Source organism: Solanum tuberosum, unplaced genomic scaffold, assembly GCF_000226075.1.
Source record: "Solanum tuberosum cultivar DM 1-3 516 R44 unplaced genomic scaffold, SolTub_3.0 scf00086, whole genome shotgun sequence".
Classification (NCBI taxonomy): Eukaryota; Viridiplantae; Streptophyta; class Magnoliopsida; order Solanales; family Solanaceae; genus Solanum; species Solanum tuberosum.
In genome coordinates, this window is record NW_006239010.1 from 1,554,091 (window position 1) to 1,568,065 (window position 13,975).

The following is a 13,975-nucleotide window of genomic DNA, read 5'->3' on the forward strand; positions in this document are numbered from 1 at the left end:
ATTTAGATATTTTTTTTAAAAATATAACACTACTATATATAATTTAGAGAGGGAGCATGGGTTCATGTGAACCCACGGAACCCCTCTAGATACGCCTCTGACTTTACCCTTCTACCATTATTTAATGTTTTCTTAAATCAACTTTATTAATAAATGACAAGATCAATTAACTATTCTATCAAGGGTATAATAGGCAAAATATGGTAATTTATGCATAAATTTTATAAAATGACAAGTATTGTGGTCCATCTATTTATAGAAAGGGAAGACATATAAAACGAGACGAAGGGAGTAGTAATTTATAAGTATAATTTTACTATTTTTAAGAAGTAAATATCGAAATTGAGATTCGGATCGGCTTATGAATCCCAAAATAAAAGGGTTCCTTAGTAAACCTAAGTAACTCCAAATTAGGATTGGATTTCTCTTGTTATAAAAGGGGATCAGATTAGCTAGGTTTTGTTTATTCATCAAATCAAAGTTTGGTACTTTTCCTTCAAAATATCAACAATCATGGTTGCAGAGAAAGTTGGAGTTCCATTGTTGATGCTCGCAGAGATTGAAGGGAATGAAGAAAAACGTGAGTTTATTGATTTAACCAAATGTATCACTTACACCATGAATTTTCCACAACTTGTTGGAAAACGCTGTTTGGGTGTTGGAATTCCAGGGTGGGTTTTCACAGCAGATGGGGAAGGGAATATGAATTTGTTCCATCTCAATTCTCGTTCTCTGATACAATTGCCTCACATGACCACATTGAAAGGTTTCGATTCTGATAATGAACGCGGTTACTGTGAGTATTATGTTCAAAAAGCCGTGCTTTCTTCAGATCCTCATACCACTGACAATTATATTTTAATGATTAATCAAGGAGTTCCTCGTACATTAGCTTATTGGAAACCTGGAAAAAATGGTTTTATCACAGTTGAAACGCGCAAAGCCACTTATTCTGATGTAACATGGCATGATGGACAATTTTATGGGGTTGATGTTCGAGGAAACGTTGTAATATTGGACTTTAGAGGAGGGTTAGAACCAACTATTGGAAAGATAGTTCAAGGCATTCCCTCTGATTTTATCTGTGGAATGAAACTGTACATTGTGCATTCTCAAGGTGAACTATTTGTCATCACTCGAGATGGAATTTGTAACCATCCCGAAACAAAGACCTATGGTGTTGAAGAATTTGTTGTTTGCAAGGTTGATGTTGATAATGATAATGAGATCAGTTATGAAGAGGTTAATGATTTGGACAATAGATCACTCTTCCTCGGATTTAGTGCTTCTGTGGCTGTTGACGTTGAACAGTATGGATGCAAGGCTAATCATATATATTTTACTGATGATTGTTCTACCGCATATTATTCTAGTGAAAAAGGAGGCGGCAAGGACATGGGCATATATAACTTGCTTGACGATACAATTGAGCCTCACTATACTGGTGAATCCTATCACAGATTTAGTCCACCTATATGGATCTTCAACACTACTCCTTTTTCTGCTTAGTTTTGATTTTAGTATTTCCAGAGTAACTATTTTCTTTCTTGTGTTAATTGTTAATTTCCTAGCTTTCTTTCTGTTATGTAATTCTTCTTTTCATACTATTTAATTACTACTTATTTTCTTTAATCCATCGCTTCCTATATACAAGATTGTGGTATTAGCTAATGTGTAAATGACTTTTCTGAACTGTATACAAGATTGGTTCTTTAGCTAAACTTTAATACGGAGCTCTAGTATGAAGTAGTAGTACTAGTTATTGTATTGTATAATAAAGTTTGGTTATGAGTTATGCTGCTCAGATTCTTCAAAAATGTCAACGAGTACTTGTCGAGTTCTCTAAAAATAGTGTATTTTAAAAGAATTCGACACGAGTGGAGCATCAAAATTGAAGAGTCCGCACAACTCAGATTATGAGTGCTTTTTTTTTATTTCTAGCCAACTTGAGAATGTTATCTAGCTTGATGAGAACGTGTTAATATATTTGGTCAACCATTTGCTCATTTTAATTTTTTTGGTATTCATTGATTCGACTAATTTAGAATTACACTCAATGTAAGGTTTGTTAAGAAAAGGAAGAGCTTCCTAATTAACAAGAGTTTCTTTATTATCAAGATTTAAACTCAAGGCCTATGATCAATCACCCTTTATATAATTTAACTCTTTTTCTATGCTTTTTGTTGGTCAACAACCAGGTAAACTGTTTTTATATTATTATTTTTTATTTATTGATCCAACTATTTAGGTTCACGTCACATAATGTCTATTAAAGGAGGAAAGCATTCCCTAACTATTTAACTCTCTTCATATCTAAGATTTAAACTCGAGGCTTATGGTCTCCCTTTATTTTCAACTCTTTTTCGTTTATGCATATTTATCTGATGATTGTCATTGGCAAACAATCGAGTAAACTACTCTATACATTTTTACTACTTACGATTCAACCATTTAGCTTATGCGACCAATATTGAAAAGATATGGTAGATAAATAATATTTTATTTGGCGTTTTACATGACAATTTTATGTTCTACGTGATGTCTTACATATATTATGTCACGTAGGACTCATGTGCCTACTTGATCAATTGTATACAAGATTAAGTGTCTATTGTGTACATCCAAAATTGAAGGGCATAAATATTAGCTAAAGCCAAGTTAAAGAACATATATATGTATTATACATTTATCAGAAGATACCATTTAAAATTGGGAAAATTGTATATAATAGCAAACTATTAATTCAAATTAAATGCTATAAACATAGTTTGATTTAATTGTACCCCATAACAAATTGTTGCTATTTCGCCTCTCTCCTGGTGAATCTCGCTCGCCACTCTCGTTCTCTCCCTCGCCTCTCTCACTTTTTATACAAACGCAGTTATATAAAATGCATTTGTGTTTGTATAAAGCGAGAGAAAATTGTATATATACATATATTTTCGTTCCCCTCTCTCCCCTCTCCCAGATCTCGCTCGCCACTCTCCCAGATCTCGCCAGTCTCTCTCTCGCCTCTCTCGCTTATACAAACAGAAATGTATAAATTGCGTTTTTGTTTGTATAAAGCCAGAAAAAATTATATATACACATGCAAATACATATATCTTCGTCCTATACACTTATAATTATACAATACAAATATCTCTCAGCCCAGTTCTCTTTTGTCTTTCTCTCTTTCTCGCTTTATACAAACACATATTATACAATTGATTTTTTGTATATATATACCGAAACAGATTATACAACTGCTTTCTTTTGTATATGTATAGCGAATTATACAACTGCTTTCTTTTGTAGATGTATAGCGAAATATACATATTTATGTTTGCTATGGAGCGCAATTATGCAAACTATAGCTATAGCATACAAATATGATTTTTATGTTTGCTATATGTGAAAGTTGCTCTTTAAAATTCTTGCATTTTCCAAATAAAAAGGAAGATTAAATATTAAAACTTTTAATATAGTTCAAATAAAGAAAGATTTAAAAGTAATTTCAATCAGTTTTAAAGTACTAAATATTACTCCCTCCGTTTCACAAAGAATGACCTGGTTTGACTTGGCACGGAGTTTAAGTAAATAAAGAAGACTTTTGAATCTTGTGGCCCTAAATTAAAGTTATGTCAAATGTACAAAATTGTCCTTAATCTTGTGGTCTTAAACATGCCACGTGGAAAGCAAAAAGTAAAATATTACCAAAAAAGGAAAGAGGTCATTCTTTTTGAAACTGACTAAAAAGGAAAGGAGGTCATTCTTTGTGAAACGGAGGGAGTAGGAGTTTTACCCTTTACAAATAAGTAAAGATTTAATAGTTATAACTTTAATTAATTTCAAAGTTTTAAATATTATTTAATAATCATTTGAGAAAAATAATATATGACAATTTTTATCTATTACATAATCTTTTAATGAAGGGTAAAACAATCAATCAATTTTTCTATATATTTATACATAGTACATATATTGGTTGAGCCAAAACTATGGAGTTCAAATGAATTCATAAGTTATATACTAAATTTGCCCCTAATAATGTCGCAACGCGCATATATATATATGGGAAAATTGTATATAAGAGAGAGGCGAGGGAGAGACTGGCGTGCGAGATCTGGGAGAGTGGCGAGCGAGATCTGGAAGAGGGGAACGAAAATATATGTATATATACAATTTTCTCTCGCTTTATACAAACACAAATGCATTTTATATATTTGCGTTTGTATAAAAAACGAGAGAGGTGAGGGAGAGAACGAGAGTGGCGAGTGAGATTCACCAGGAGAGAGGCGAAAGATAAAATTATATATACACATGCAAATACATATATCTTTGTCCTATACACTTATAATTATACAATACAAATATTCCTCTGTCCAGTTCTCTTTTGCATTTCTCTCTTTCTCGCTTTATACAAACGCAGATTATACAGTTGATCTTTTGTATATGTATACCGAAACAGAAACAAATTATATACAACTGCTTTCTTTTGTATATGTATAGCGAAATATACAATTTATATTTGTTATGGAGCGCAATTATGCAAACTATAGTTATAACATACAAATATAATTTATGTGTTTGTATAAAGCGAGAGAAAATTGTATATATACATATATTTTCGTTACCCCTCTCTCCCCTCTCCCAGATCTCGCTCGCCGGTCTCTCCCTCGCCTCTCTCGCTTATACAAAGAGAAATGTATACATTGTGTTTCTGTTTGTATAAAGCGAGATAAAATTGTATATACACATGCAAATACATATATTTTCGTCCTATACACTTATAATTATACAATACAAATATTCCTCTGTCCAGTTCTCTTTTGCATTTCTCTCTTTCTCACTTTATACAAACGCAGATTATACAATTGATCTTTTGTATATGTATACCGAAACAGAAACAAATTATATACAACTGCTTTCTTTTGTATATGCATAGCGAAATATACAATTTATGTTTGCTATGGAGCGCAATTATGCAAACTATAGTTATAACATACAAAATATGATTTTTGTGTTTGCTCAGGGGCCGGCTCTATGTATACAAAATAAGACATTGGCCTTAGGCCCCCAATTTAGGGGGCCTCAATTTTTTACCAAGAATAAATTATGTGTTAATTTTTTAAAGAAAATATTGTTTTATTTTCTTACACTCTCTACTAATACTCACATTATTTTCTTTTTAACTCCTTTTAGAGTAATATTTTAACTCCTTTTACACTCTCTTCTTTAAATTGTTGATAAGTTAGAGTAATATTCTGTCAAAAGTATCAATTAATAGTCAAAAAGTGTTGAACAAATTGAATTGTAAATTCTTTTTCCATTTCTTCTTAGATTTTCAAGCATTACAACAACCATAGTAAAATGTGGGGTAACCAAATTATCAACTTCATCAAAGCTATGGTTCTAACTCTTATATTTATTTGAAATTTGTCAACTTATTACTTGTAGAACTATGTTAACAATTCATATAATGATTGCCCGAGTAAAATAATATTTTTCAACGTTGAATTAATAAAATCTTATTTAAAACTAATAATTGAAAAAGAAATCGAATAAATCATTTATATATAAAAGAAATATTAGGTAATACTTTGCATTTAAAAATGTAAGAAAAATAAATTTTAAATAAATGCATGTGAAGTTTATTTAGATTTTAGGCCTCTAATTAAGATTTCTCTTTAGGCCTCCGATTACGTTGAGCCGCCCCTGTGTTTGCTAAATGTGAAAGTTGCTCTACATATATCATAAGTTGCATTATAAGAAAGTGTTGTAGGAACCTCTATGTCCCATTCACCCTATTTAAGTTCATTTAATGCAATAACAAATTATCTTATTCGTGTTTATTTCAATCCAACGTAATTTGACAATAAGGCGTGTATGAAAGACTCAAGTCTACATAAATTATATGAGTTATACAACATACTGCTACAAATAAAAACTTAGGTGTATCAAGTCTGATTTTCTCGATAAAAACTTAATTTTTTAAATTTAAGGGTATTCTAGGGATCGATTCGTTCTGGTAGAAAGTCAGAAATTTAGCATAAAAATTCTTTCATTAATGAATATTTAAAATATAGAAAAAGAAAAAGAAGAAATAGTATACGATTATGACGGAATATGACGTAGTAATTAAATATAGGACTATTTGGTCAAAACTATCAAAAAAAAAAAAAAACAAATCTGGCAAATTGTATTAACTATGACAGTTGATTGTTAAACATTTATCATATATAATAATAAACAAATCAACAGATAATTCACAAATCAATGTGTCTTTATACCACTTTGACTATAAAGTCCTCGAGATAAACTTGTTTTCTTCTTAAACAAAAAGCAATTAAAATTAATATTTTTTTCTAATTATTATTTGTTTTAAAATATACACAAACAAGTGTGAGTTCTCCTCTATAAATTATCCCATCCAATGATGTCTTTTCATTATTACAACACAACTTATATTTTCCATTCTAACAACGAAAAAAATGGCAATAAAATTCAATTCCATCCTTGGGATTCTCTTAGTGGTGGTTGCCACCGTGCTCCTCCATGTCTCCGAGGTACAAGGCGGTCGGAAAATAGTAATTAACGGAGACGATTGGGTTGACATACCCAATGTACAAGATCCTAAAATAGTGGAAGTAGGAAGATTTGCGATCCATGAGATTAATAAAGAGGCTAAAACAGAATTAGTATTTCTAAAAGTAATAGCAGGACAAAGTCAAATAAAATCTACTGAGGCAACTATTAATTTTAAATTGTTGATCTCCGCCCTGGACCGTGATTCACCACATTACTATCAGGTCATGGTGTCAGACAAGGAGCAGGGAAAATCTAGGAACCTCACTTCCTTCAAAGAATGTACTAAATTTGATCAAGATATATACATGTGTAAGTGATTTAGTTGATAAAGATACTAGATTTGATCGGAGTATCTAATCTTTAAAACAAATCTAGTGTAATTTATAAAAGTTAATGACATCAATGAAACGAATCTTCAATTGATATGAGTATGCTTTGCATGATTTATTTTATTTAATGTTATATGATCACTTGATAAGGTTTATTATTTTCTAATTTTTTTTGGGCTTGTAGCATTTTTCCTTTGTGAAAATTTTATAATTGACATATATATGACTAATAATTTCAAGTTATGACATTAGAATAATTCTTTCAAGTTGTAACAATAAAAAATTGCAAGTTCTAACATTTTAGTAAAATAAAAAATGTTTTAAAATTACAGCAAAAATTAATTTGTTTGAAAAAAATAGACGGTAAAAAATGGATAAATTAATAGTAATTAATTTGAATTGATTAATGATCATTAATATGTGCCATAAATTTAGGAGATTCAATTAAAAAGGGAATATTTGTTTTTCATTTTTATCTCCAATCAGTTAAGTTTAGTCCAAAAACAATTTTTCTTCTTTTATTCAAACGTTTCTCTCTCCTCTCATTTTTTTCTGAAATTTGTCGTCACTCACAACTAGTTTCAATTCGTTTTTATTCAATAATTTTCATTTTGTTGTAATGGACGACTTCGTATCAATATTAATAAAGCATGGTGGTAGATGGATCCTTCAGGTTAGTGTTCTTTGCGATTTTTTATTTGTATTGTTATACTACTCAAACGTAAAAAATAAAAATGAAGAACCGTGATGCTGGAAAGTAAATTTTCAGTTTTTGTTTGAGTATAATAGAATTTGATTGTGACTTTTTTGGTATGAACATTTTTTTTAAGAATTCATAATATAAGTTTGAAACTGGAATAGATTTTGGTATGAACTTTTTTTTTAATTTAAGATTTCTGGTAAAAAAAATTACATAAAATTTATCTGTAATTGATATACTGTTTATATCATTTTTTGCACGATTTTAAAATTATATTTGAATGAATTGCGTATAAATCATTACTTAATAAATGACAATTAATTGTCAAAATTAGGATTATGTTTATATTATATTGGCATTATGCTGCTATGAAAAAATTTATGATGTATATGATTAAATAATAATAATGTCAGGATGATATATGTATGAAAAGTGTGCCAAAAATGTATGAAATGTGTATATTTCATTCTATAATGTTTTATGGTATGATTTCTGATTTGAATGGATATTTTTTTTCACATTCTTATAAAATAAATTTGGTATACTGTTTATTTAAGAAATTACAATAAATATTTATAAGTTAGAATTATTTTGGTATTCTATTGACATGATATTGGTATGAATAATGAGTAAAAATATGTATGAAATGTGTGAATAAGAATTGTATTAAGTTTGTATACAAATATAACACATGTATTTTTTTCTTTTGTATTCTGTACGACTGACACGGTGATTTCTTGATGGAACATGCAAATATGTTGACTATTTAAAATATGCAATTCAAAAAGTGTCGGAGCATAAATTAACGTTGGAAAGAGTTTGTTGATTTGAAATTCAAGAGGTCTAAGGTTACATGCAGTACATTTCGTCGGAAGGGACACAACTGCTGAAATAAAGACATGATTTATTTTTATTTTAATTTGGTTATTTTATTGTGACAAACTCATGTTTTGATTTATTTTGTCTTTTAAGTTAATGACTTATATATTTAGAACATTTATTATGTGTACTAATTAATTATTTGTGTATTCAGTGTTTTTTTATAATCTATAGTAAAAAACTAGGTAATGCTGGTATGTAATTAATATCGACTGAAAAAATTAAGTCAAATCTTAGTATGAAATTGGTATATAGTTGGCATCAAACTGATGTCCCAGTGGTAAAATTGAAAAAGCAACATGTAATTGAGATTTCAACCGAAATAGCCAACCTAAAACTAATTAGAGTTGTATCCAATTTGTATACATTTGGTATCTAACTAATATCCCATTGGAATTTTTTTTTTAAAAACACGTAATTGAGATTTCAACTAAATTAATCAGCCTAAAACTAGTTAATTTTGTACCTAATTGGTATACATTTGGTATCAAACTGATATCTCATTGGAAAAATTGAAAAAACAACATGTAATCGAGATTTCAACTGAATTAGTCAGCCTAAAATAAGTTAATTATGTATCCAATTGGTATACATTTGGTATCCAACTGATCTCCCATTGAAAAAAATTGAAAAACCAACAGGTAATTGGGATTTCAACTAAATTAGTCAGCCTAAAACAAGTTAATATTGTATCCAATTGGTATGCATTTGGTATTTAACTAATATCTCATTGGAAAAATTGAAAAACCAATGTGTAATTGAGATTTCAACCAAAGTAGACAACCTAAAACAAGTTAATGTTGAATCCAATTGGTATCCACCAGATATCCCATTGGAAAATTTTAAAAAAATGTAATTGATTTTCAACCAAATTAGACAATCTAAAATAAATTAATGTTGTATCCAATTAGTATACACTTGGTATAGAATTTTAAAACAAAGACTAAAATAATTTTATTTATGAAATTGGTATCCAACTGATATAAATCTGGGAAAAATAAATTTGACAATGTAAAACAATGCATATTATGTATTGTTGTCAAAAACTGTAGCTAAAGAAATATACATCATCCAAAATCAAAACATGTAATAATTAAAAGTCTAAACCACAAATAACTATTTCAAAGTTCATTTCCTTGGTTTTAGTGTAGGATAATTGATAGTATCCTAAACATGTTCTTTTGCGTATGGGTAAAAGAGGAAGGTGGGGTGTGGGTGGGGGATTGCCGTGTGAAAATTAGAAAAGAAAAATCCTAAAATAGTGTAAGAGATAATGACAATTGATTATCTAATATTAATCTTATCCCTAAAATGGTGTAAGAGATAATGACAATGTAAAAAAGGAAGACGAATCAATGTAAATCCAGCGTGTAACTGTAAAAAAAAAAATAGGAATCAATGTAAATCTCTATAATTGTGTAAGAAATAATTATGGTGTATTCTTTATTTAAATAATCAAATAATAATATAAAAATATTAATTATTTAATAAAGTAAAATTTAATTGATTTATAAATAAATAGTGATATGTTATATAATGTAATTAAACTGTTATAAGCAAGAATTTATTTAAAGTAGGTTCAAAACCCGTAATATTGTCGCTTAAATGTGTATGTGGGGTGATTCCCCCACCCCCCCCCCAAAAAAATAGGGACAATCTTTGACAAAGCATGGGCCTCTCTTGCCCATGCCAGAGAAAAAGATCTTGGGCCTAAAGCCCTAAGTGTTTTTTTGGGGAATTGGGCTTAAAGCCCAAAGATTTTACTTACCTAAGTGCATCTTTTTTGGTAAAATTTACCCAAGTGTTGACTAGATTTTCAAGTACCTAAATTAAAAATAGAAGAAAAAAGAAAATTAATGGTAAACTAATTATATAATTTCTAAATATAGTCATATTGATATATTTTGAAATTTTGGAGTATTAGTGTGAAATGATTAATTTGAAAATCCTCCACTATAAATAAGACCACCCAATGAGGTCTTTTCATTCACCACACAAATTATATTTTCCATTCTTACAAAGAAAATAAATGGCTATCAAATTCAACCCCGTCCTTGTGACTCTCTTTGTGGTGGCTTCCACCATTCTCCTCCATATCTCCGACGCAAGAAGCGTCCGGAGAGAGGCTTTGGCGGGGGATTGGGAGCCCATAACCAGTATAACGGAGGAGGTGACAAAGATAGGAAAATTTGCGGTGGATGAACACAACAAAGAGGCCAAGACAACATTAGAGTTTCAAAAAGTAATAAAAGGAGAAAATCAAGTTATTGAGGGAATAAATTATCGGTTGGTCATCGAGGCCAAGGACGGTGATTCGACGCATAACTACTTGGCTGAGGTGTGGGATAAGCCTGATAAATCTAAGAGTCTCACTTCCTTTAAACAATTACTAGAAGCGTAGAACAAAAATGTATTTTTAGTTTTTTACCTAAGATTCATTGATAAATTAAAAATGTTAGATCTGAATGGACGAAGTGTATTATCTTCTAAAGAAATTTAATGATTTATAGAATTTAATGAAATGAATCTTCAATTAATATGGGTATGTTTTGCATGATGATTTATTTTATTTGATGGTGTATGATTAATTTATAAGGTTAGCATTATTTATTTATTTTTGCTTGTTGCCTTCTTTTTTTTTTGATGTTTGTATACATATATGTATGTACCTATCAATTCATCAAGCAACAACACATCTTAATTTCTTACTAACAATAATTTACTGTCGGGATTTCTATATCAAGCTATTCAAGTTTATTTCAATCCAATAATAAATTATTTGCTTCTAAAGTGTTTTTAAAGAATTTTATAAATGTCATTTTAATCCTATAAGTTTAATAAAGCTTGATTTCTTGAATTTCTTTTTAGAGGGAGTCTATTCTATATTAAATATATTAGCCAATTGTCACAAAGGAATATGATATAATTTTAATTAGATGTTTCGAGTTTGAGACTTGAGAATTACAAAATAAATAAATTAATACATACAATATTTTCTATATAAATTTTACAAGATATGACTCTGAATTAATCATGACAATGCAAATATTTGAATACCAGATGATTAAATAAATAAATAATAATTGTTTGGAAGTGCAGAGTGTCTACTTTTCATGTGTTAGAATATGAGGGAACAAGTTCTTTATTTCTAAAAAGATAAAAATATTATATATGGGTTAGTTGATGATACAATTTTCTTTAAAAAAACATAGATTTTAATAAAATTGGAGTATTAGGGTTAAAGGGCAAATCTGGAAATTTAAGTCCCTTGACAAGTGTGGGTTTTCTACTATCCATAAACTATAGCACATGAAAATCGACAAATTCTGGATTTACCTGCTTTAGGGTTCGTTTGAACTTGAAAATGCGTCTGTTTGCCCCGCGGGACCAACTAGCTCCATTACTAAGGTCTTAACCAACGTCCATGAAAAATTTCGGTCAAACACAAGCCGAAATCTCGGATCACAAAAAAATCCATGGACTATATCACATGAAAATCGACAAAATCTGGGTTTCCCTGCTTTGGGACTCATTTGAACTTGAAAATGTGTATGTTTGCCCCTCAGGACAAACTTACTCAATTTCTAAGGTATTAATGGACGTTCATGAAAAATTTCAGCCAAAAACAAGCCGGAATCTTGGATCCCAAAAAATCATTCGATTACAGCACACGAAAATTGGAGAAATCTGGGTTTACCTTCTTTGGGACTCGTTTGAACTTGAAAATGCGCCAGTTTTCCCCTCAGGACCAACTGGTTCCATTACTAAGGTCTTAGCGGACGTCTATGAAAAATTTCGGCAAAAACAAGTCGAAATCCTGAATCACAAAAAATCCTATAGCAAATGAAAGTCAACAAAATATGGGTTTACCTACTTTGGGGCTCGTTGAACTTGAAAATACGTCTGTTTTTCTCTAGGGACCAACTTACTCCATTACTAAGGTCTTAACAGACGTCCATAAAAAAATTTGGCCAAAAATAAGTCGGAATCCCGGATCACCAAAAAATCCATGGATTATAGCACACGAAAATTGGGAAAATCTGGGTTTACCTTCTTTGGGCTCGTTTGAACTTGAAAATGCCAACTGGCTCCATTACTAAGGTCTTAGTGGGCGTCCATGAAAAAATTCGGCCAAACACAAACCGAAATCCCGGATCACAAAAATTCCATGGACTATTGCACATAAAAATCGACAAAATATGGGTTTACCTGCTTTGTGGCTCGTTTGAGCTTGAAAATGAGTCCATTTACCCCTCGAGACCAATTGGCTCCATTACTTAGGTCTTAACGGACGTCCATGAAAAATTTCGGTAAAAAACAAGCCGAAATCCCGGATCACCAAAAATTCATGGACTATAGCACATGAAAGTTGGCAAAATATGGGTTTACCTGCTATGGGGCTCGTTTGAACTTGAAAATGCGCCCGTTTACCCCTCGGGACCAACTGACTCCATTACTAAGATCTTAGCGGAAGTCCATGAAAAAATTTGGCCAAAAACAAGCCGGAATTCCGAATCACAAAAATCCATGGACTATAGCACATGAAAATCGGTAAAATATGAATTTACCTGCTTTGGGGCTCGTTTGAACTTGAAAGTGCGCCAGTTTGCCCCTCGAGACCAACTAACTCCATTACTAAGGTCTTAACGGACGTCCATGAAAAATTTCGGCAAAAAACAAGCCGGAATCCCGAATCACCAAAAATCCATTGACTTTATTTAGCCCATGGATCTGGCATCTGGAGCACTAAATTTTTTTTTCTAAAAAAACTCTATGAGGACCTCTGTAATGAGTTGGAGAACCTTCACATATACCCACACAATTTTTTAATGCCCATTTCCACATTTACAAGCCTTTTTTTAAGAATCGATTTTTTTTTTAATTTTTCGTGTATATTAGCCCATGTATCTGGCGCCTGGAGCACCAAAAAAAAAAATTTCAAAAAACTTTACGAGGACCTCCGTAATTAGCTGGGGAACCTTCACATATTCTCACACCTTTTTTTCAACGCCTATTTGTGCATTTACATACCCTTTTTTAAGAATCGCCTAAATTCTCCAATTTTTTATGTATATTATCCCATGGATCTGGCGCCCGGAGCATCCAATTTTTTTTTCTCAAAAAGCTTTATGAGGAACTCCGTAGGGAGTTGGGAAACCGTCATGTATACTCACACCTTTTTTTTAACGCTCATTTCTGCATTTACAAGTATTTTTTTAAGAATCACCCAAATTCTCCAATTTTGTGTGTATTCTGGCGCTCGGAGCATTCAAAAATTTTTTCTCAAAACTTCCAAATCATATTTTTAGGAGAATTCGGAAATTGGAGATCATGTCCAAATGTTGATTTGAAATCATGACTTCATATCACTTGTCCAAACGCAAGCTAAATTTTAAGCAAATTTCCCTGATATTTGGCTTTTGGTAAGTGAAACTTTAAATAAAAATGTCTCAACTCAGATGCAAATTTTTAACTTCAATCACGTACGTATGGAGTA

At 30.8% G+C, this 13,975-nt stretch overlaps 3 protein-coding genes across 3 annotated transcripts; all 3 read left to right on the forward strand.

The window, feature by feature from the left end:
- The first annotated feature begins 513 nt into the window (after nt 1-513).
- Nucleotides 514-1,509, forward strand: LOC107060492 (uncharacterized). Its single transcript, XM_015308462.1, has one exon. It carries the CDS (start codon nt 514-516, stop codon nt 1,507-1,509), a length of 996 nt encoding a protein of 331 aa, XP_015163948.1.
- A 4,964-nt stretch (nt 1,510-6,473) lies between these two features.
- LOC107060493 (cysteine proteinase inhibitor 5-like) lies at nt 6,474-6,887 on the forward strand. Its single transcript, XM_015308463.1, has one exon. It carries the CDS (start codon nt 6,474-6,476, stop codon nt 6,885-6,887), a length of 414 nt encoding a protein of 137 aa, XP_015163949.1.
- A 3,620-nt stretch (nt 6,888-10,507) lies between these two features.
- Nucleotides 10,508-10,879, forward strand: LOC107060494 (cysteine proteinase inhibitor 1-like). The gene has a single exon (XM_015308464.1). It carries the CDS (start codon nt 10,508-10,510, stop codon nt 10,877-10,879), a length of 372 nt encoding a protein of 123 aa, XP_015163950.1.
- The last annotated feature ends 3,096 nt before the right edge of the window (nt 10,880-13,975 follow it).

What these genes read in the sequence shown, in the direction of transcription:
- LOC107060494 (XM_015308464.1), top strand. Translation starts at nt 10,508, where the DNA reads ATGGCTATCAAATTCAACCCCGTCCTTGTGACTCTCTTTGTGGTGGCT.
- LOC107060492 (XM_015308462.1), top strand. Translation starts at nt 514, where the DNA reads ATGGTTGCAGAGAAAGTTGGAGTTCCATTGTTGATGCTCGCAGAGATT.
- LOC107060493 (XM_015308463.1), top strand. Translation starts at nt 6,474, where the DNA reads ATGGCAATAAAATTCAATTCCATCCTTGGGATTCTCTTAGTGGTGGTT.